A 23,125-nucleotide genomic window follows, 5' to 3' on the forward strand; every position below is an offset into this window, starting at 1 on the left:
GAACATTCAAAGAGGAGATTAAATGTTTAAGAGATACAAATGGCAAGATCATAGATGAAGAAAAAAAATAGCAAATATATTAAATGATTACTTTTCACAAGTTTTTACAAAGGAAGATACTGACAACATGCCCCACATGTCATCCAGTTCCTATCCAGTTTCAAATAACTTTAGCATAACTGAGGCAGAGGTGTTAAAGGGACTAGGAGCTCTTAAAATAAACAAATCCCCTGGGCCAGATGAGATCCTCCCAGTAGTACTCAAAGAAACGAAAGAAGTAATTTACAAACCAGTAACCAAGATCATGCAGCAGTCTCTTGACACAGGGGTGGTACCGACAGACTGGAAAATTGCAAACGTAATACCGATCCACAAAAAGGGAAACAAAACTGAACCAGGTAACTACAGACCAGTAAGCCTGACTTCTGTTATATGCAAACTTATGGAAACTATAACAAGATCCAAAATGGAAAATTACCTATATGGTAACAGGGTCCTGGGAGACAGTCAACATGGTTTTAGGAAAGGGAGATCGTGTCTAACTGACTTGCTTGATTTTTTTGAGGATGCAACATCGATAATGGATAATTGCAAAGCATATGACATGGTTTATTTAGATTTCCAGAAAGCTTTTGACAAAGTCCCGCACAAAAGATTAATTCTCAAACTGAACGCAGTTGGGATTCAAGGAAACACATTTAAGGAGTGGTTAACTCCTTAAAAAAGTGGTTAAAAACCTTAGAATGGAGTGTGGTAACCAGTGGAGTATCAAAGGGATAAGTATTAGGTTCTCTACTATTCCTAATCTAAATTAATGACTTAGATTCTGGTATAGTAAGCAAACTTGTTAAATTTGCAGATGACACAAAAGTAGGAGGAGTGGCAAACACCGTTGCAGCAGCAAAGGTCATTCAAAATGATCTAGACAAGATTCAGAACTGGGCAGACACATGGCAAATGACATTTAATAGAGAAAAGTGTAAGGTACTGCACGCAGGCAATAAAAATGTGCATAATAAGTCTCATATGGGAGATACTGAAATTGGAGAAGGAATCTATGAAAAAGACCTAGGAGTTACTGTTGACTCAGAAATGTCTTCATCTAGACAATGTGGGGAAGCTATAAAAAAGGCTAACAAGATGCTCGGATACATTGTGAAAAGTGTTGAATTTAAATCAAGGGAAGTAATGTTAAAACTGTACAATGCACTAGTAAGACCTCGTCTTGAATATTGTGTGCAGTTCTGGTCACCTCGCTATAAAAAAGATATTGCTGCTGTAGAAAGAGTGCAAAGAAGAGCGACCAGAATTATTCCGGGCTTAAAAGGCATGTCATATGCAGAAAGAATTGAATCTGTTCAGTCTTGAACAAAGAAGACTATGTGGCGACCTAATTCAAGCGTTCAAAATTCTAAAAGGTATTGACAATGTCGACCCAAGGGACTTTTTCAGCCTGAAAAAAGAAACAAGGACCAGGGGTCACAAATGGAGATTAGACAAAGGGGCATTCAGAACAGAAAATAGGAGGCACTTTTTTACACAGAGAATTGTGAGGGTCTGGAATCAACTCCCCAGTAATGTTGTTGAAGCTGACACCCTGGGATCCTTCAAGAAGCTGCTTGATGAGATTCTGGGATCAATAAGCTACTAACAACCAAACGAGCAAGATGGGCCGAATGGCCTCCTTTCGTTTGTAAACTTTCTTATGTTTGTTTTTCTATTGGTCTGACTATATCACGGCTCGATATGTAGCGGCTTTATATTGGACCTTGACACCCGCAATATACCGAGTGGGTGGTGTATATGGTATTTTACTATAACAATATCTGGACATTTTGAAGGTGCTTTTGGGTAATACAAGGCATAGAAGTCAGCGAAACTTTAACGCATGTCAAACGGAACAAAATGTGTGGTTTAAAAAAAAAACCAGTAGGTCAAGATCACTTTTAAAACTATGAGTCATAAGAATGTGTTTGTTTAATGTATCTGGCTTAGTCATTGCTCCATGAAGAAGTCATAGCTGATGAGCCTCAGAGCAAATGAAGAGAAAATATGCTTATTTACAGTTATGAGTGTGTTCCTGTTTATTTATTGTATAATTAATTCACAGTAATAGAGCCTATGATTTTTTTCAACAATGTAGTTTAACACATCGGGGTGTCTAAATATCCATGTATCTAAACACCTATTGTTATTTATACTATTTAAGTAGTTGTATACATTAAGATACAAAGCAAAATGATTACAAATCAGTTTTTTGTTGTTTTTTTCAATAAGAAGATTATCCAAATGGCCTTCTACCACAAGTGCATTTGACCTTTGGGACTCTATATTCAGATCATTAGAGTTGGTTTTAATCCATTAATCATTACAGTTAAGTAATCTGTCTTGTGTGGCTTTCAGACAAACAGAAACCAAGGAGGTCAAACCAGTAAGTATGTGTGAGTCACGCAAGAAAAAAGTGAGATTGTCTATATGCAGTGTTTAACCAGAGACCAAGAAACTTTTGAAAGGCATGTATAATGCAAGCAATACAAAGTTAACTTTTTTTTTTAAATGAAGACCTGACAATACATTAGACCCCAAATCAGTTTCATGGATAGAGCTGTTTTATACTCCAGTTAGCATAAATACTGTACTACTGGCTTTGGAATATTGGTGGTTTAACTAAAGTGCTTCCTTTACAGCATAGAGTACTGGTTCCGGTGTATGGATCTTGATGGAGATGGAGTGCTGTCTATGTATGAGCTTGAATATTTCTATGAGGAGCAATGCCAGAAGCTGGAGAACATGGCCATAGAACCACTACCTTTTGAAGATTGCCTCTGCCAAATGCTGGACCTTGTCAAACCGGAATGTGAAGGTAATTGCTCTACTTAAACATTGTGTCACAAACAAAGCTATTTCACATTTAAATTTGTTTTTTATCTTGCAGAACTTATCTCCCATCAAGATTTATACTTTGTCTTTGAGTGTTTTATTTCAGTGTTGAAATATATTGCAATGTTTATGTCAATCTATTTAAAAATGAAACCAGAGTATATATTTACTGCATTCCTCTCCACAGGCAAGATTACCCTCCATGACCTGAAGAAGTGCAAGTTGTCACATATATTTTTTGATACCTTTTTTAATATTGAGAAGTATTTGGACCATGAGCAGAAAGATCCATTTTCAAGGGTAATAAAAATAACTGCAGATATGAATTGTAATATATATGTTTATGTAAATTGTTGTTATTTCTGAATACAGTGCCCACTTTGTAACCCTGTGGTGTGTTTAGGAAGGAGAGAATGAAGGGCAAGAGATTTCTGACTGGGAGAGGTACGCTGCAGAGGAATATGAAATCCTGGTAGCTGAAGAAGCAGCCAACGAACAGTTTGATGGGTAAGAGATTGTTTTAGATTTAGATTGACAAGGAATTGGTATGTAAGTATCATACAGTCTTCAGGCTGCAGTTACTTTTATGATGTTTGGGAGTTGCTAAGTATAATTTTTGCCATCTCTGCAAAATAGTCAACACTTTCAGTTCTATTCAACGGTATGATGCTTTTTTTTCAAAATGTGATCAAATACACATCTAATAGATACACAAGGTAAATGGCTAGAAAGATAATACCTTGAAGCCATGTGATTGTATTACAGTTTCAAAACATACTTATCACGCATTTTTTAGGAAGTGTGAATTCGGTATAAAATGGAGTTAATAATTTAGGTGAGTATCATCTGTGTGTGTGTGTGTGTCTATATAGATAGATATATATATATATATTATATATATATATATATATATATATATCTATATCTATATATATATATATATATATACACATATATATATACATACACACATATGCATACTGGTTTTGTTTTTTTGTTTGCTAAAACAATGCCTTACTGAAGTTATAACTACTTTAACTGGCTAGGGAGACACTGACAGGTGTTCCATGCTGATTTTAGGGACTTCTCTGAATTTTAAAGACTACATAGCAAAAGTAAGGATATTCAAAAGGTAAGAGTGGTGGAAACATGGGTTACTACAATGGTTTCAGGTGTAGGTGTTAACCCACTTTAACTGTTTTTACCTACTGGTGGCAATAACGTATTATAAGGTTGTCTCCTTTCACCTAGTTTATACATGTGAATTCTGTGAAATACTATAAACCACCATCTGTTAAAAAGTGTAGTACATATTTTATTTTGTTAATGTATGACACCAACATTTCTACATGTGGAACAATGTTCTTTTTTTTCTGTATTGTCAGCTATGAAAATGACCTCGACCCCATAGACCGACAAATCTCAAATGAGTTAAACCTGCGAGGGGACAAGAGATCTTTCTTCGAAATACCCAACCCACACCCCAACATCAATTTGGATGAATATGAGTATGAAGATGATTTTGAATGACCTCTATTGCATGTATTTTCTACAATACAGGCAATCTGCGGCAGGACTGCAGTAACTGCATAAACTAGTGTTCAGTGAGGAATAATAATATTTAACCTCACTGATCAGTATGTAGCTTCAGGCCATTTGCGCTCATCCTTAGAGATGGGAATCACAAACCTGGACAGCCAAAGGCCTCCCTGTGGCTGTAACTGTAATCATTAACCATGCAAAACAAAGGAATCTCATTGTTAGTGCAAAAAAAAAATTGTAATTTGTTCCTAAAACAAGCAAAAGTAAAATATAGCAAGAAATAAAACATAGAACTAAAACTCTTCTTCCTTTACTTGCTGTAATTTAGTAAGTTGTTAGGTACATTAGAAAAAGTAATTTATGTAAAAATTGGAACTTAATCACAATTTACTCAATGGACGGGTGCTGACTGGCCAGTAGTTTGAGTGATGTATTATCTGTAAATAGGAATTCCTATAGTATTTATTATGCAAACTAGAGAGAGAGAGAGAGAGAGAGAGAGAGAGATTGGTTGGTTGGTTGTGCATAGAGTATAATCAAGTCAAAATCACAGTTTTTAGATTTTTGTTATCATCTTGGTTCACACCGCACTGAAATTTAAATGCTTAGATAACAGTTGAATGTGCATCTAAAAGCAATACATTTGTCATTTATTTCAAAATTAGCTAATGCAACATTCCAGAGATATTAACCAAACTAACCATTACACATAATAAAATGTTCAGCGCAAAATGAAATGATAGAACGGATTTTGCTAAAATTTTTAAGGACTATACAGGTGCCTGTTTATTCATGTGTTCCACTTCTATGCATTTACCCTTTAAAAAATAAAAAAGTGTGCCTTGTATTATATTAATTTAAATAAAGAAAAAAACTTTCATTAATCAGAGATTCCTGAAATGTACAAGGTTTTTACTAAAGTATGAATTTTCCATTGTAGAAGTTATTCTTATAAATGATAGTCATTGTATCTATATATGTACTGTTCTTTGTGCTTGCTGTGTATTATTTGTTGCAAAATGCCATTATGTTCAGTAAACGTTGAAGGATTTTCTATTTGTAAAATACTTAGTAGCATTTTACTGTATTTTTATTCAGGAAAAAGGGAACCAAATGTTTATAATTTAATTTGTTCAAATAATTTTAAATAAAGTATAAATATGGCTGATATTAAGGCTGCCTGTTTTTCTGCTCTGTAGAAAATCTAAGCCAAAAACTCAATTTTTTTAAATTGGTTTTCCAGTAGAAAAAGTATTGTACAAAAATAAACAGCAGTAAACAAAAATTCTTTGTTTATTCTTTTTTTTTTCAGCAAAGTGTTGAAAAAGCGTAGGAGAATATAAAATATGTAATATTGCAAGATACAACACTGGTTTTTGGAGAGAAATATGCTACAGAACTTCAGATTTTAAAAATAAACAAATATTGGGTCTGTAAAACTAACAGCACTGTATGTATTACATATAAAAATTATTAGTTTACTGACAGTTAATTGTTTATCTAAAGTTTCAAACAAAAGTATTGTCATCCTACACGTAATTTAAGATTATTAAAGAAAACTACAAGCATTTAGTGAACATTAGACACTAATGACAAAGACCAAAATGCACAATTGCTGGTAGTTTTAAAAGCAATATTTATTAAAAACAAAACAAAACAAAAAAACAATTAAGCAATTTAAAATATTTGTTCATGACAAAAGTATTGGCACCTTTACACTCTTCAGCAAAATTCTCTGGTTTGATGAGTCTACAATAGAATGTATCCCCAAAAATGGACCATATTATGTTAGGAGAGAAAAGAAAAGGGTAAAGCCTTCAGTGAAGAAAACCTTGTACCTACAGTTAAACATGGAGGTGGTTTGATCCTGGTGGGGACAATTAGCAATTCAGCAACTGGAGACACTCCTATGTTTGAAGATCAAATGAGTGAAGCCATGTATCAAAACATTCTACAAACTACAATGATACCATCTGCTTATAGGCTGATTGGCAGTTTATCTTCAAACACAAGAACTACCCAAAGCATACAGCTAAGTCGACTCTGGAATTATTGAAGCAAACGAAGATAAAAGTTCTGGAATGCCCTATGTAATCACCGGATCACAATTCAATAGAAATGCTTTGGACTGATCTGAAAAAAGCTGTATCCAGTCTGTCTGGCCAATGTTCACTAAATGCTTGTATTTAACATGTTTTCTTGAATTCTCATATGAGTGTATGGTGCCAATCAAGGGTTTTGTCTGACTGTACTTAAACAATAACAAGTGTCACAAATCCAACATAACATATACACACAACTAAACATATTCCACAAACCAATGGTTCACAAGCAGAAAAGCTTCTGTATTTTAGACCGTATTATATACAAGACACCACACATTATCCTTTCGGTAGCGTTGTACCCTGGCCTGTCATTCATTTTATGTAAGTTATGTGAAAAAGTAATCTCTCACTTAGACTCTAACTGGTTACACCACCTTTAGTAGCAATTACTGCAACCAAACGCTTTTTGTAGTTCTTGATCAGTCTCTCACAGTGCCGTGGAGGAATTTTGGCCCACTCCTTCATGCAGAACTGCTTCAACTCAGTGACATTTGTGTGTTTTAGAGCATAAACTGCTTGTTTCAGGTCCTGCCACAACATCTCAATAGGATTTAGGTCTGGACTTTGACTAGGCCATTCCAAAACTTTAAATTTCTTGTTCTTCAACCATTCTGATGTTTGTTTTAGATCATTGTCTTGCTGCATGACCCAGCTGCGCTTCAGCTCCACCTCATGGACAGATGGCCTGACATTCTCCTATAGAATTCTCTGATACAGAGCAGAATTCATGGTTCCTTCAATGACAGCAAGTCGTCCAGGTCCTGATGCAGCAAAGCATCCCCAAATCATGACACTACCACCATCATGCTGGACTGTTGGTATGAGGGTCTTACTGTGGAATGCAGTGTTTGGTTTTCACCAGACATAACGGGGCCCATGTTGGCCAAAAAGTTTCACTTTTGACTCATCTGTCCATAGAACATTGTTGCAAACTATACCACTACATTCTGTTTCATTTCTATTTTAATACAGGTTACCAGTGCATATATTTGATATGCCATTTATTATCCTACATATATGTTGTCTTTACTGACAGCACCAAAGACTGCTACAAAGTATTTGTACTGTATTAAAACGCTGAAAAGTTATTTCTGTCCCTGTCCCCTATTTATCCAAATTGTTTACCTGGTGTGCTTTATAGTCAGCTTTCAAATAATACATAATTTATGGGAAACATACAAACTGCAAACAGGCACCCTTTCTTTTTTAGACCACAGTAATAAACAGCTGCATCACTTTCAGAAAATGTTGCAATGTACACCACATTACAAGGCTTGTGCAATATTCGCTGAACTGCAGTGTTATGTAGCTTCTCAGGAGGTAATGAAAAAACAACACTGTCAAAAAAGACATACGCAGAAGCAAGGTCTTTCATGAGCATGTGTATGTCTGAGTGTGCCGTTACCTTGGATTGGAAAAAACCAAAAACGTCCCTATATGGACCTCTTCCTTGGATAATACCAAGATCCCTGCTAACATCACGCCTGCTCACATTTTATTGGCTGCCAATACTTTAATTAGAACAACACTGTTGCAAATATTCATAAGTATTAATGTATGAGAGTGAGTTGCTTACCCTTGAGAAGACTTGAGCCACTTTCCTCCTTTGATCCCAGTTGAGATGACCTGTGGTGTGAATTTCATATCGGGAATTCTTCCATTTGCGTCACTGCTCACCAGCAAAGAGTTATCACACAGTTCTGTCAAACCAGAATTTAAAAAGAAACGTCATACCTGTAATTATAAACTACATACTTCTTATACAGTGACAATGATAGATCCTTTATACAATTCTATAAAACCCTATATTTTCAACAAAATGAATCTTCATGCTAAAATATTCTTTAAGTGTTTTTTTTTTTTGTTCCTTTAAGATTGAGCACAAAATCCAGAAGCAAATTACTTTCTTAATCTGCAGTGAACTGGTATTTTAAGCTATGAACCGGACTGGTTAGATGCTGCATGTCATACAATAATGTTACTTTTATAGGAAAGTGATTTGAAACCTACAAGATCCAAAAATGTAAAGTACATGTAAAGTAAAGACTAAATAACATCATATGGTATCTCACTATTTTTTGAAGACAACACTGTTTCGAATTCTTTTATAAGTTACTGTGTAATACGTTGTGTGTAAACAGTCTCTCTTACTGTATCAGAGATGTCATCACATACAATTTGGACGAGAGGACTGTGAAGACAAGCTGCTAAAACTGAACAATGACATCACTTATACAATCAGAGATACCTGACCATTGACATATTAACTTATAACATCAGGCAAAATAGCTTTAAAACTAAAATTTGTTAAAACATAGCTTCTAAACTAAATGGTTCAATCCAAAAATGAAACCCCAGTCACTGAATAATGCATGTAGGCCTGCAGGTGCTGTGTCACAGTGAGACTATATATTAAAAACAGAAGTGCAATAAAGAAATGTGCATAATAATTTGGTAATAATTTATATGGCGAAATAGTGTCAAGTTCATCAACATTTAGAGAAAGTAAAGTTAATAGGATGAACCTTTTTATTTCACTTTTTGTTTGTGGTGTTCTACGCACAGGACAACACCCACACATACTGGCTGTACTGGAATGTTGGCAGCTACTTCACTGTGATTGGTTGATTTCTGATGTGTAATTTATGATTTTTAGTAACTTATCTCCATAATATCTCTTACTACCTTAACCAGTTTATCTTCACATTTTCAGGTAATGTACACTTCCTAACTATAATATTTGGTAAGATCAGTGCCATATTATTTTAATAAAATAATGTTTTACAGGTTTGTGATCCTCTTACAAACATACAAAGCAAACAAAAGTGATTTCTCAGGTTTCTCAAAAAGGTTTTTTCTAAAATGTGGCTGCAAACGAACCCTCGACATATAGGAATGAGATGCAAGTTGCGTGTCCCTTAAATGATTATGTATGGAATTCCTTGTATAAACCAAATGCTCAATGAAAAGACTGGGGAATTTGAAGCCATTCTATCAATTGACAAATACTATCTTTTGAGGAAAAGAATGTGTCTAAAGCAAGCAGGAAAGTATCTGTCAGCCTCCTCAGTGCATGATGTGTTAAGAATTGTGTCAACCAGCAATCCTGACTCCTAATTAAACATTTATAAGCGAATTCTGTAGTCTTTGACACTGCCACATCGGATGTTAACAGATATTGATCATGCTTATCTGCCCTGATCCATATTCACATGTGCAATATGACCACTGGAATTTTTGACCCTGAACTAGCAGTTAAAGTTTGGTCGCAGTAAGCAAATTCTTATCTTTGCCCAGTAATCCTGATGTTTGCTGGGTAGTTTTCTAGCCATGTTACACTTTTCATACTCTGTACCCAATTTTGATGAACACAAAAAAAAAAAAATGAAAGGCAATGTGCAAACTCATTATTATTCTGTGTTCAGTAACTTCCTGTAACTGTGTTTGCTCTTTGAAAAGACCTGCTTAAAGGTTTGTTTAGATCACAAAAGTTTTCAAAATTGCTTGGGTGAAAATGATAATCAGGCTCCCCCTACATTTTTGGGCTGATTGCACCCTCCTAGTGCCTTATATTTAGACGTTAATGACCCTTGCTTTAGTGTTTGTGCCTTGCCCTGTGATCAGAATGAGGCCCTCTATGTTTCTCCCTTAAAGTGACTGTAGCTAACAAAATTCAATAAATCCCCACAACCATTCAATATACAGGTCTCACAATGAAGCAAACATGTATTTTAGCAAACACTGTTTGTTTGAACTAAAGATTAAAACCATCCCCACCTCTTCAGGGCCTTTCCTGTCAGCAAACCACTAGCAGCTTCCCCTAATGACTGACATTAGAAGCTTGACCCTGCTGGGTGTGCAAGTGTAACAGATTTCCAGAAAGTCAAAGCAAAAAAACAAAAAAAAAAACTTCCTTTTTACCTTTTGTTTCTGTTTTTGTCATGTGCTAATATGAAAATACAAGTTTGCTAGATCATATGTTTTATTTCAAAACTGCACATTTATGACCTAATTAGCAAATCAAAGTGCAGGACCTTTACAGTAAGATTTCTGAAAATAACGTGTTTGTTAACAACTGCTTTAAGTTAACCACAAGATGCGTAACTCTGTGGTAATATGAAAGCATGTGCAATATCTGCTGTCAAAACTCTGGACTGTGGAATAAATGAACAAGATAGGACAAAAATCAGCCACAGTAACCCTAATAATATAGATATGGATTAATATCGATATGGATTAATAAAGATATGGATTTCACACTAAAAGCGTATTTAAAGCCATAAAATCTATTGTGCCAAACAACCTACAACACCAGGGCATAGCTGAAGCTTCACAACAGAATCTGCTTCCCAACCCCCCGCCCCACGCCACTCCCCAATGGATACCAACTGTTGGACAGTTTCCATTTTAAAGGCATTGATCTGGCGTGGTTTGTGTGTGAAGGCTCCTTGAAGGTGTCAGTGCTTGTCAGAGACTAGGAGTCATCTTCCTCTCCACTGGCCAGCAAGGACGCTCTGTAACAAACCAACGAGATCCAGCCATCCTCCTTGTAACTCAGCATCTGATTGCCTGTATATCTCTGCAGATAACCATACCTGGGGAGGGAAAAACAAGGTAAGACATTTAAGGGTGGCTGTAACCTACATGTAATGAAATAATTAAATAACACGAACCTTGCCTGGAGTGCACTGCTATTCACCTGTGAAGGCTCACTTGTTCAGCTTTGAAAAAAGCACATTTTATAGCATGTTTTTTGATTTAAAACTATAATTGTATAGGAAACTCTCAGTTTGAATGCTTTCTGGGTAACTTTTCATAACATCACCTGTTCCAAATCTACAGTAAATAAAACGAATTCTAACTTTTACGGCTAGTCATGGGACCACCAAAATGTGTCCTTAATAGGGGTGTGGTCTTAAGGCTGCTACACACCAGATGCGATGTGACAAGCGAAACTGTGCAGCGACACAACAAAATGTATAGAACCTATACTTTTGATAAGTATCACACTACAGGCGACAGGGGGGGGGGCGACACTGGAGCGATGTGAAATAAATAGAACTGAATCCTATTTTTTTGCAATTTGTCATGCGACGTCTAGGGAATTGACCAATCAGAGAACAGCTTCGATGTATGTGATCCAGCAGGGTGAAGCAGTATCCAAAATGACGGAGGAAAAAATAATACTTGCCGTGGAAAAATACCATGAAGATCATCTTAAAGATTATAAAGATACAGATTTGAAAGGTAATATATTGGTCTACATTTCGAAGGCACTGGATAAGCCTGGTATGTATGATGTATTGTCATATGTTGAAATACTGTCAGAGAAGACACTCAAAATTACTACATCATGTTGAATATGTACCAGTCTTGATCATAGTGTTAACAGTAGCAATAATTTTTTTTTTTTTTACAGTTTTATGAATCTGGCAGTTTTCCAGTCTGTCGCATCGCCTGTGTCGCTTCTGGTGTGTATGTTCATGTCACTGCGAAAATATCTTGTTGCCCAATGAAAAATCGAATCGCGTCTGGTGTGTAGCGGCCTTTATTACTGAGGAACTGCTACAGTATGTTAGTAATTTAAAAAAGTTAAGCTTATTTTTGTAACTAGATAATACTTTAATGAACAGAATAATCAGTTAATTCGTTATGTACTACAAATGCCTGGAATTGTTTAGAAGTTTCATTCTACAAACTGGCATTGCTGGTGAAAAAGCTTGTTTAGATGTTGAAAAGAAGAATGGGAAAGCAGTTACTATTACTAGTACGGCAACACAACCCAACAAGTTCTGAAACTTTTGCTTTCATTTTATAAAATGTACTTAGACCTGTGTCCTAGGATGGAGGAAAGGTTTTCCTGTACACAAATGTGCATTACTATGTTAAAAATACATTTTAAAATGTAATACTTAAAATTCCTGAACTATTTAAATCAAATTGTGTACCAAATTTAGTTTTATACTTTCAGAAATGAATGCCAGTGACATTTGGAATAAAAGGTTTTGTGAAGGCCCCCAGTCCCCCCTACCCCTCAAAGCAATGAAAAAAAAAACACATTGACTTAGTTTGAAAATATAGTTGAAAATCTATAACCACAAATGCAGAGGAGCCTGGCTTACTTCCATAGTGGTAAAGACACTCGCTTGCAGTGTGTGTGGTTGCCCGTTCACACAGCCTCTGCCCTGCTGAATCTGCAAGCTACAAAACCCTGACTATTCCTTCTTAGCATTGCTAACTTACCAAAAGGTCTGATGAGCTGGATAAAAAAAACTGAAGACAAATAACTGATATTCTGCAATAACACTTTGAGTGCATTGGTGGAAGAGAAAGTATTAATATGTAGCTGCCTGTGTTTACACCTGTTTGACCCTGCAAACATTAATGAAAGATTTAACCTCAAGCCACAGTCACAGGGAAAGCAGCTTTCCCTGAACCTACTTGTGCATCATGGCTATGGAGTCTCTCGATTTGATCCCAGCCGAAGGTCAGGGAGAAACGTCTAGCAAGGTCCTTAATTGTGCTGAAGGTCTGGATGGATGATCCACAACTGCTGCTGGCTGGCTCTTATTTTAATCTGAGAAAAAGCTGTACAAGAAAGATTGGAGAACCTACAGTAGTAAAAGTGGTTCTTAAATACTAACAACAACATTTTAATAATATGTTTCAAGGTTGACCATTAATAATGGTAACCTATAAAACAAAGGGTTGCTTTATGAATAGAGCCCAATGAATCATTGATGCATTATCCTAGTCAGCTCATCTGAGACTGTCACAATAGACAAGACAGCAGATCTCAGCGACCCAATGGAATGCTTAGTAGGTGCTTGATTTGGCAGGTGCTTCCCTCTTTAAATTACATTACACAAATGACAGCTTACTCAGTACATTTTATTACATTGCAAGGATTTAAACTCTGTTTGAGTGTGTTGGATACCAGTATTGTTTTTCAAAAAAACATATTGATGAGAACAGGCTGCAAACATATTAAAATTCAATTCCACTTCACTATACCAGCTATCCTTTTAATGCTGTGGAAATAACCCCACAAAGTCATTATTAAATGTCAGCTGTATAATAATAATGGAATGTTACCTCATAAGCCAGAGCTGTTACATCTCAATGATCCAGTGAAGTGGTGACAGGCTGTGAGGCCCCTTTGTAGCAGATGCCCTGGAACATTTGGCACGTGTCTTTATCTGGCTGGGAAAATGGGAGCGTTAGCAGATGTGCTTTAGAGGAGTGTTCGATGTGTCTTGTGCCACCAGTTCTGATTTGGAGTCTACATACCTGCTGTAAGCAAAGGACAAGTGTCCTCGCACTTTGGACTCTGTCCATCTGCCTGGTCCTGCAGAGTGTCTCTTTAATAATGTCTCCAAAATCATCTATATCATACTATATGTCCTTTACCTCCAATACTCCTTTCCACTATACCTGTAAGCATGCAGTCAACTGAAGACTGAATTCCTACAAAACATTATTAGTAGTATTACTGAAGAATTTAAGTAGCTGCCTGTGATTTTTTATGGCAATGTATTATCACAAACATCTTATATTATGATATACACTATGCACACTAACATTCACTGATGTTTTTATTCCTGAGTAGAGTGGAACGGTGTTGTTTTTAAATTCCTCTGTGTCAGATTATATGAGATCTGATGGTTTCCTTTCAGTGGCCGCACTCTTGACTGAACTATGTCGTACTCATTGGGCTCATGAGTAAATGGTTTAGTTTTCAGGATCTAAACTTACACAAATGTTCATTGTTGCTAGGTTTTATTTGTGCTTTTATTTTGTATATGACATAAGTATGTTTATTTACACTTAGTAACAATGTAAATATTTGTGTGCCATATTTAGTTTTTCTTTTGAATTCTACACCCCGTGGATATTTTTAAACAAAGAAAATATGTGGAAAGGAAAACTCTAATCTTTTCATGAACTGATTTCCAATTCATCTTAATTTTGGACAATTGAAAATGATGACCGTTCCGGGAATGTGAAACCAGCAGTAAATCTTGTAAGACTCCCGTCACTTCTGCTAGTGACTGTACAGATACAGCTACAATATTCCAGGAACTCACATATGTAGCTTAACTGCAAATATATAATATAAAACAGACCTCAAAATTTTATTTGACCTAAGTTTATTGACCTCATCTCCATTCTCACTGGCTGTCGTGGCAGAAAAAAAGGATATTGATGTTATTATTACACTCAAATATGGTTTATTAAACATCACATTACAGAGATAAAAATAATAACAGCAGGTAAACCCAAGCTGATGTAATATATGTGTGTGTGTGTGTGTGTGTATTTATTTAATTTTTTCATAGAGGTAATAGCCTTAACCACTGAGGATACAGAAGTTGTATTCCCCTTACTGCCACCACACCACCAAAGTATAACATCTTCTAAATTAATAAAGGTTTATCTTATTGCTTTAGAGCTGCAAAAGTCAGAAAATGAAGTAATCTGGCCATTGCAGCTGTGTTACTTTATCATATTGGGAGGCCAATAATGGATTTCATTCCAGTTTCAGAAGACACAACAAAACACCAATATGGTCATTATTAGTGGAATTGAGCAGTACATTTGTTTAGTGCTATTCTCTATAGTCTATGTACACATCATGTTGAATAATATTGGAAGATACACGCTTCAGGCCCAAAACTGGACACAAATAGAAATGTAAAAATGTTGTATCTCCCAAACGTTGAATGCACTTTAAATAATGCATAGTTTAGCACAGAAAATACATGTGGCTTCACCCAGCTGCAAAGCCAGTTTTATACAGTAAATCAGATTTCAACATTTACTTTCCAAACACTGCTGTGCAGAATATTTTTTAATAATTGTTGCACTATGTACAGCAAGTGCCATCTGCTGGCCATGAATATTATAACATTGGCCTGCAAACTTGGATTTTCATCCAGGACCATAACGTCTGTGCTAACTGACGATTGAATGGGTTCTTCATACAGCTTATCCAGTTCATCTGATTGTGCAGTTTTAGACAACTGTTGTTTTCAAATTCTTCTTTTTGTTAGTTACAATGTTGTTTCTCCAATGCTGTGTTGTTGAAAAACTAATGATCTGACAGTAAAATGTAAATGCTAAATTGATGGAATACATCCATGGTGTTTTTACTTCCGTGCTTGCATGCAACTCCAAACTGACCTGTTCTTTTACAGGTGTTCATGGGAGAGGCAGTTTTGGCACATTTCACAAAAGCTTCTCAGCTGGCTGCACTGGGCTAAAACATTCCCCTGAGAGAAAAAAAAAAAAAGATATACAGAATTGTGTGATAACGGTAGCTACCACACATACACACTTTGTTTTTAAAATATTTTACATTACATCAAAGGCTGTAGTGTCTCACAAGCCAGTTTCATTTTACACTGAAATATAATTCCCCAGTGCCTGTTTACTATTCCTCAAAAGTTTTGAATTCTACGCACTTTGTCACAAAGAAGACCGTATTGACCATTCTCCAAAGGCACTGTTAGAATTACAGACAGGAAGGCTTGTCACAGCAGAACTCTCTGAAAGTCTTATAGCCATCCTCCTTAATAAGAGCAAAATAATATTATAAATTGCACCCTCAAGCTTTGTTATTGCTCAGAAAAGCTGTTATACTGATAACAACATTCAAGAAATACTAAAAATACCAAAACTTTTAAAACCAGTAAAAACACTTTTTCCCCTCAAAAAACATCTTGTAACAATAACAGTTTGTCATCCTAATTTAAAGGGTTGTATAAAAAAAATATACAGAGAAGCTGTTTGCCGTTGGGAACTAGAATACATGATCCATCCTTTTAAATACTACTTAGTTTACAGCACCAAAAACGTCAATAGCAATTTACATTTTTGTTATGTAAGTGTTCATAATGTCCATCAATACTGCATTTCAGGTCAGTGAAGATATAATGAAAGAGACTGCTCATTCAGGATATCCTTCAACGTCACCTTCTGGTTTTAGAATTGTGTAGGCCACAAGTCTCACTGTGATAAAACTAGGATAAGAATGTCAGCTGAGAATAGATTGATACTAATGTGTACAGTTCATACCATCTGCCACAGAACACTGAAGCAAGTGCATTGTAATGCTTGAATGGTAACCTGTTAGCAAACAAAACAAAACAAAAAACAGTGTTGTTATTTAGCCAGCTAAATAAGACATCCGTGACAAAGCTCTTCTTAGGCATCGTCTCCCACAGCCATTGATAAGAAGACAATGTAATACAAAAAAGGGTTCTTGGGCATGGAAATTGCTGCAGAACATATGATACCATCTTATCATATTATAAAAGTCAGGAGTGTACATCAAAGCTTTACCTCACTATTACTATACTATGTGTGGCGGTAATTCTATGAAATTCTACGAAAGGCAGTAATTCTTTTTAGCGTGGAGAAAATCTGATCGACCACTTCTTCATTGGCAGAGAGTCTTTCTCCCTAAAACAAAACATGCTCTTTTTTTTTTTTTTTTTTTAATGCTATTTATTTTTGCTTACCTAGAAAGCCAAAAAAAAATGATAACGTGTTGGACCACCCCCAATAAGGACAATATTACCTCAGTCATTGTTTGATTATTTTCAAATTACTGACAGCAACAGGTATAAAAGGTTACAGCTAATGCAGTCCAGTTTTAAGTCATATCTCAAATAAGAGAGCTATGTGACTTTGAAAGAAGCATGACAGTCAGGTGCCAAATTAGTGAGAAGAGCTAAAGGGTGACAAGTGAGCTAACCAGTGATCTAAGACATGTGAAATGACAAAGGGAAAACATTCTGCCAGAACAGGCTCATGTATGAGCATCTCTTCCAGCAAGAGGCAAGTGCTGATGTAAACAGGTGCACAGCGTGAAGAATGCAGACAAACTCAAAACACTCTGAAATCTTGCACAAGGTCTTCCCCTACAGCTTTCATCCACAGTATAGGGAGCCCCGCATATTGCTAAATGTGTTGGGTTGGGTAGTGGCCCAACACTTTTTCCAGGATGCTGTAAATACTTTTTCTCCAATTCTACTTGAAGGCATATAAACAGTACCTCAGTCATACATATAAGTATGTTACCACGCTGAAAGCATTTATTACATTTGCTCCAAGAGAAGAAGCGAATTCAACTTTGTGATAACCAATCTACCATTAGTGGGTATAAGTATTTTACTACATATCTAACCAACTATACACCTGGCATACTACTAAGGCTGAAACACCCACCTCCTGCAGGAAGTCTTTAAGTAGTTCATTGAATTTGTCCACCCATTGGTCAATAAGCTGACTCCTGGAGACATTAACTTGGTTGTGTATGGCCATCTCCTCACTCCAGAGGGCCTGGTATGTTCTGGAGTAAGCTTCCAGAACCTCTGGGTCTGTGTGATTTTCTATAACATCCTTAATCTGCTTCAGCAACACATCCAAGTGCTTCAATACAAATAAGTCATATAGATGCATTTAGTCTGTGTAAAAGTGCTGAACTGAAAAACGTGATTTTTAATTACTACTCAGCTGGACTGTATCAATAGGTTTCATAGACGTTTACCCTTTCTATACTGCTGCCGGTGCTATAAACATCCATGCTGCAATACTGAGGTACCTGTAGAAGACTAGTCATCTTGTTTGCATCTGCTGAATAATAAAAGAGCAGAGTGCAATTTAGTCAAAAAAATATTAAAAACACAAGGTGCTACTGTGCTGCTTTCGGAAAATGTATAAAAAGCGAATCGGTACCTTGACCAGGAGTTCTGGAATCACCACAATGAAATGTTCAGTGATTCTGACACGGTCATCCACCTGAACTTTCTTTTCTTAGCAGGAAAGACCTCGTTTTAAAAACAAAACAAAACAGTATTAAGAATTAAGTAACTAAGAATAATGTTTTTAAGCACAAATACCTAATTATGAGATATGAGGTGTCACTTTATCAACATTAGTAGTGCGGACTGTTATCATGCAAGTAAAACCTAATTTGTTTGGCTTGTAAAACACATTCTATGATTTCTTTTCAAATCTTTTTTCAAATAAAAGACTAGTTTTGATTTCTCCATGGTATTTCTCTGCATCAAAACGGCGTTAGAATCTTTATCAAACTGTACAAACAGGCAACACATGCAGTACATTGTGTCAGAAGCAGACGTATGACTTCAATTGAATCACTAAACTAGGATCATAGATCTGGCTACTTGATTTGATTGTGATGATTGTTATAGATTTTTATAGGACGGATTTTACTTAATTAGTGTGATCGAAATATAGTTTCAAGCGCTAGATCAAACTGTGTCACACTTATAAATGTTTTTGCATGGCATAGCATGGTAAATTCATTGCAAACGTAGTAAAGGACAAGACAACATGGTAAAGGAATGGGAGTACTGGATTAAAGAACATCATAATCAACCAATAGCACATCACTATAATAGAGCATGTGTAGAGATGTATCAAATATCGATTTCTGACCTCATTCTCCTGCAAGAACTGAATGAGAGTTTTAATAGTGGAGGTGTTATGATTGTTTCTTGCTTTTCGTATCAGTATCATTAATAACCTCCAACCACTGTAAGTACCGTAATTTCTTTTAACCAAAATTGCACTTTTTTGATGCAAATAAGTGTTAAAATTTGGAAGGAGTCCAAATTTGTTTTGGATTCAAGATTGCATTTGGAAATGCTTTCCTGCTTCGTTTGCCCAGCTCTGAGGGCCATGTGCAGGGAAACCATCGTCAGTAGATCTGCAAGCATGACTTATTTCTGTTTTAGGTCCCTGAGAAATGATAGTTCTACTTCTGCTTTAGACACAGAGAAACTTTTACCTTGAATAACAGAGAAGAATTGACAATTGCATGCTAAACTGCCTTTCTAAAATGCTTTCATATGCATTGTTTCCTTGTGATTAACAAAGTGATCACTGATCCCCATTGCTGAAGACCATTTTGTTTTTTGATTGTTTTTTTTTTCAAATATACTATTATTGTTTTATAAAGTTAAAATCACAGCTCCCTGGTACTTCAATATCACTGAAGAATAAAAAGATCTTCAGAATAATCAGGGGGCCAGTGATTGCCAATTCTAATAAGAGGTAGGAAAATTGACTATAATGTCTTGGTGATTAATGAAATACTTTAAGTGTCTTTTGAGTTGGGACCTGGAACATATCTGTATTCATCGAAGGCTGCCATGTCTTTAGAAAGATGCCCATGTATGCCAGATATAATAATACTGTGACACTATAACTGAACTCCTGTAACTACAGACACTGATAATTAGTTCCATTCTTGTTCACCAAAATTCTGCAGTCGTTCTACATGGGCGATGTTCAAAGGAATGCAGCATAAAAACCACAGGGAAACCCTGCTGTCTTTAACTTTCAGCTCATGTAATAAAAAAAAATAAAGCCCAATACACAAAAGGAACATCAGTGCTCACTTCATACTCACAGCAAATAAATGTTTAAAATAAAAATGGAAAAAAGGAGACGAACTGTAACCCTTTACTGCCATTGCCGTAAAGGATTTAGCCATACTTGAATTGAGTCATTTCTATACTGAATCAAAAGCTCTACCATGCGACATCTTCAATGGCTCACCTAGTAGAAGCACCACTGCATGTACTGCAAACCATAGAGGTGGTTCGAATCCACTGTGAGAGAAGAGATTGCGAAGACATGTAACATGTGGTAGACACACCAAGCTGGCACGCAGGGTTTATTTACAATATTTTCAACCACATGACACTACTGATGATAGCAGGATACGGGCACATACACAAACTGAAGTGTAAAGGAAATAATATTTTTAAAAAATGCCAAGTAAAACAGTTGCAAAACAAAGCTAATAAAATAAAATTGACCAAGAGTGGTCGAATGCTGCTATCAAGAACAGGAGGCAGAAAGGGGATTTTAATCCACAGCCCTGCCATATCTAGCACAAACTGTATTAAAAAAAAGAAAACACTATTAACACATGCAGGGCCTTAGCCCTGCCATAGGGCCACACAGCGTTTTGCATTGCCTCAAATGAGCTCAGGATTGTTCACCTCATTGTGCTTCATAGACCCCTACTGGAAAGGCGCCTCACAAGTCCTATGCCTAGGCTAGGATGGGACGTCCTAGGCTGGGCCCTTGTCTCCAGGGTTCCCCTTATGAGTTTACCCTAGTAAAGTGTAGTGAAGTACACTGAATGCATGTTATAGTATAGGTAAGCATTGGAAATGCCAGTGATGTATGGTGATGCATATAAAAAAGAAACATGGCTAACCATGGGAAAAGCATGGGAAAACTGCAAAATTACTGCTGTAAACTTACATGTCTGCAGGCTTGTTCTTATACATCCATTTCTTAGGTTTGATGGGTTAAAAACATGACTGGGGGAACGGAGGGCTCCCATTGATCTTCTCCTAATCGGTTAGTGAGTTGCAACAGCGAGGCAACATTAGAACTGTGGCACATACAGTATTATTATTATTCAACTCAGGTTAGTTAACTTATTCTGATATGAGCATCAGCAATTTCACTGATTCCGTTGCTACTTCATGGTCCTTGTCCAATATCATAGACATAATTCTGTCCTGATAGATCAGAAAACAATACTGTGAAAATGTTGTATGAACATTGGATGGAAGTATTAAATATATATATATATATATATATATATATATATATATATATATATATTATATATAATATTCTGAAAAGCATAGTACTGCTGTCACTGGCTTTAACTACATGAGTTATTCAAAGATATGCCCTAGCTGATAGATATTTATGCAAGTGTTCCAATATATTCACTGCTTCAGGCGTACTGTTATTTAAGCAATACAATGCATGGGGTTCTTTCTTTGGCTGTCAGTTAATGACCGGGTGGAGTTGTTTTAGGGCCTAAGGTGAACCTGGAGGAGCTCTACATTATAATATTGTATGCTGACCGTTCACTAACCCAGTGGTAAATAGGCCGACCTGGAGTATAATATCAACATTATGAACTAAATCTTGCTTGATTTTTAACCAATGAGACATTTTGCATTTTATTGTTCAAGATGCCTTATCTAATTTTAAGAGCTTCTATAATTCTGGCAGGTTTACCACTATATATTTGGGCAATATGAATGATACAAATTCAATTCATAGAGAACAAATAAACTAAACATTATTACAGCTTGTAAAAAACTCCAGCTTTGAAATAAAAAGTGTGTTGCTGTAAAGCCCCTGTAATCCCAACACACACTTTAGACGAACTTCTGTTTGCTAGAAGAAAGACATAATGACCTATATTCATATATCTGAGCATAATTATACTGGAGAGACTCCCTAAAATCGAATTTTCGTCATTGCCCTGTCCTCATTCACGAGGATGTGGGATTTAAAGACAATATAAAAGAGTTTTCCTTAGTAGGAATTTAGTAAGAACAAAGAGAAAACGTTACTGTAAATCTGTAGATAATGACATGGGAACTCTAATGCCTGTTGTAAAGCAGATACAAGTCAAATAACTGCATAACAACCTTCTTCAGCATGGTGTGGGGATGACACATTCACAGACTGTTATAACAAAATGTTCCACAAAAACACAGAAAACACCTACAGTTTCCACTTGGTATTATTAGATCTTTGAGCATAATCCTTTGGCATGATTTAGATTTCTTCTCAATTTACAAAAACAAAATACTTTTATATATTTACTTAAATATATTTGTATTGTGGAATTCTACCTGGCTCCCTAAATCCACCTACAGTACATCATGGGTGCTTTGGACTAATGCCTCAGAGTCCTCTTATTGCTCAGAGTGTGTTGAAAACGTGCATGAAAATATTATCAGTATGCCAGTAATTACAGTGGCTTGAGAAAGTATTGACCCCCCTTGGCATTTTTCCTATTTTGTTGCCTTACAACCTGGAATTAAAATTGATTTTTATTTGGATTTCATGTAATGGACATACACAAAATAGTCCAAATTGGTGAAGTGAAATGAAAAAAATAACTTGTTTAAAAAAATTCAAAAAAATAAATAACGGAAAAGTGGTGCGTGCATATGTATTCACCCCCTTTGGTATTAAGCCTCTAAATAAGATCTGGTGCAACCAATTACCTTCAGAAGTCACATAATTAGTTAAATAAAGTCCACCTGTGTGCAATCTAAGTGTCACATGATCTGTCACATGATGTCAGTATATATACAACTGTTCTGAAAGGCCCCAGAGTTTGCAACACCACTAAGCAAGGGGTACCACCAAGCAAGCGGCACCATGAAGACCAAGGAGCTCTCCAAACAGGTCAGGGTTGGGTTATAAAAAAATATCCAAAACTTTGAACATCCCACGGAGCACCATTAAAGCCATTATTAAAAAATGGAAAGAATATGGCACCACAACAAACCTGGCAAGAGAGGGCCGCCCACCAAAACTAACGGACCAGGCAAGGAGGGCATTAATCAGAGAGGCAACAAAGAGACCAAAGATAACCCTAAAGGAGCTGCAAAGCTCCACAGCGGAGATTGGAGTATCTGTCCATAGGACCACTTTAAGCCGTACACTCCACAGAGCTGGGCTTTACGGAAGAGTGGCCAGAAAAAAGCCATTGCTTAAAGAAAAAAATA

General features: G+C 36.1%; 2 protein-coding genes across 3 annotated transcripts in view; one reads left to right on the forward strand and one right to left on the reverse strand.

Annotated features, from left to right (window-relative positions):
• The window catches only part of LOC121328124 (serine/threonine-protein phosphatase 2A regulatory subunit B'' subunit beta-like), a 34,015-nt gene extending 28,308 nt beyond the window's left edge, over window positions 1-5,707 (forward strand). For both annotated transcript variants that reach the window (XM_041272626.1, XM_041272627.1), the window contains 4 exons: window positions 2,688-2,863; window positions 3,068-3,180; window positions 3,284-3,387; window positions 4,266-5,707. In XM_041272626.1, coding sequence (XP_041128560.1) covers window positions 2,688-2,863; window positions 3,068-3,180; window positions 3,284-3,387; window positions 4,266-4,410 — 538 coding nt within the window. In that variant the 3' untranslated portion in view covers window positions 4,411-5,707. The remainder of the gene's footprint in view (window positions 1-2,687; window positions 2,864-3,067; window positions 3,181-3,283; window positions 3,388-4,265) is intronic.
• A 5,294-nt stretch (window positions 5,708-11,001) lies between these two features.
• LOC121327500 overlaps window positions 11,002-23,125 on the reverse strand; it is a 39,431-nt gene continuing 27,307 nt past the window's right edge. Inside the window, exons 17-20 of the mRNA XM_041271570.1 lie at window positions 18,270-18,346; window positions 17,760-17,963; window positions 13,818-13,888; window positions 11,002-11,122 (exon numbers count right to left, since the gene is read on the reverse strand). Coding sequence (XP_041127504.1) covers window positions 11,002-11,122; window positions 13,818-13,888; window positions 17,760-17,963; window positions 18,270-18,346 — 473 coding nt within the window. The remainder of the gene's footprint in view (window positions 11,123-13,817; window positions 13,889-17,759; window positions 17,964-18,269; window positions 18,347-23,125) is intronic.

This window comes from Polyodon spathula, chromosome 15, assembly GCF_017654505.1.
Source record: "Polyodon spathula isolate WHYD16114869_AA chromosome 15, ASM1765450v1, whole genome shotgun sequence".
Lineage (NCBI taxonomy): Eukaryota > Metazoa > Chordata > Actinopteri > Acipenseriformes > Polyodontidae > Polyodon > Polyodon spathula.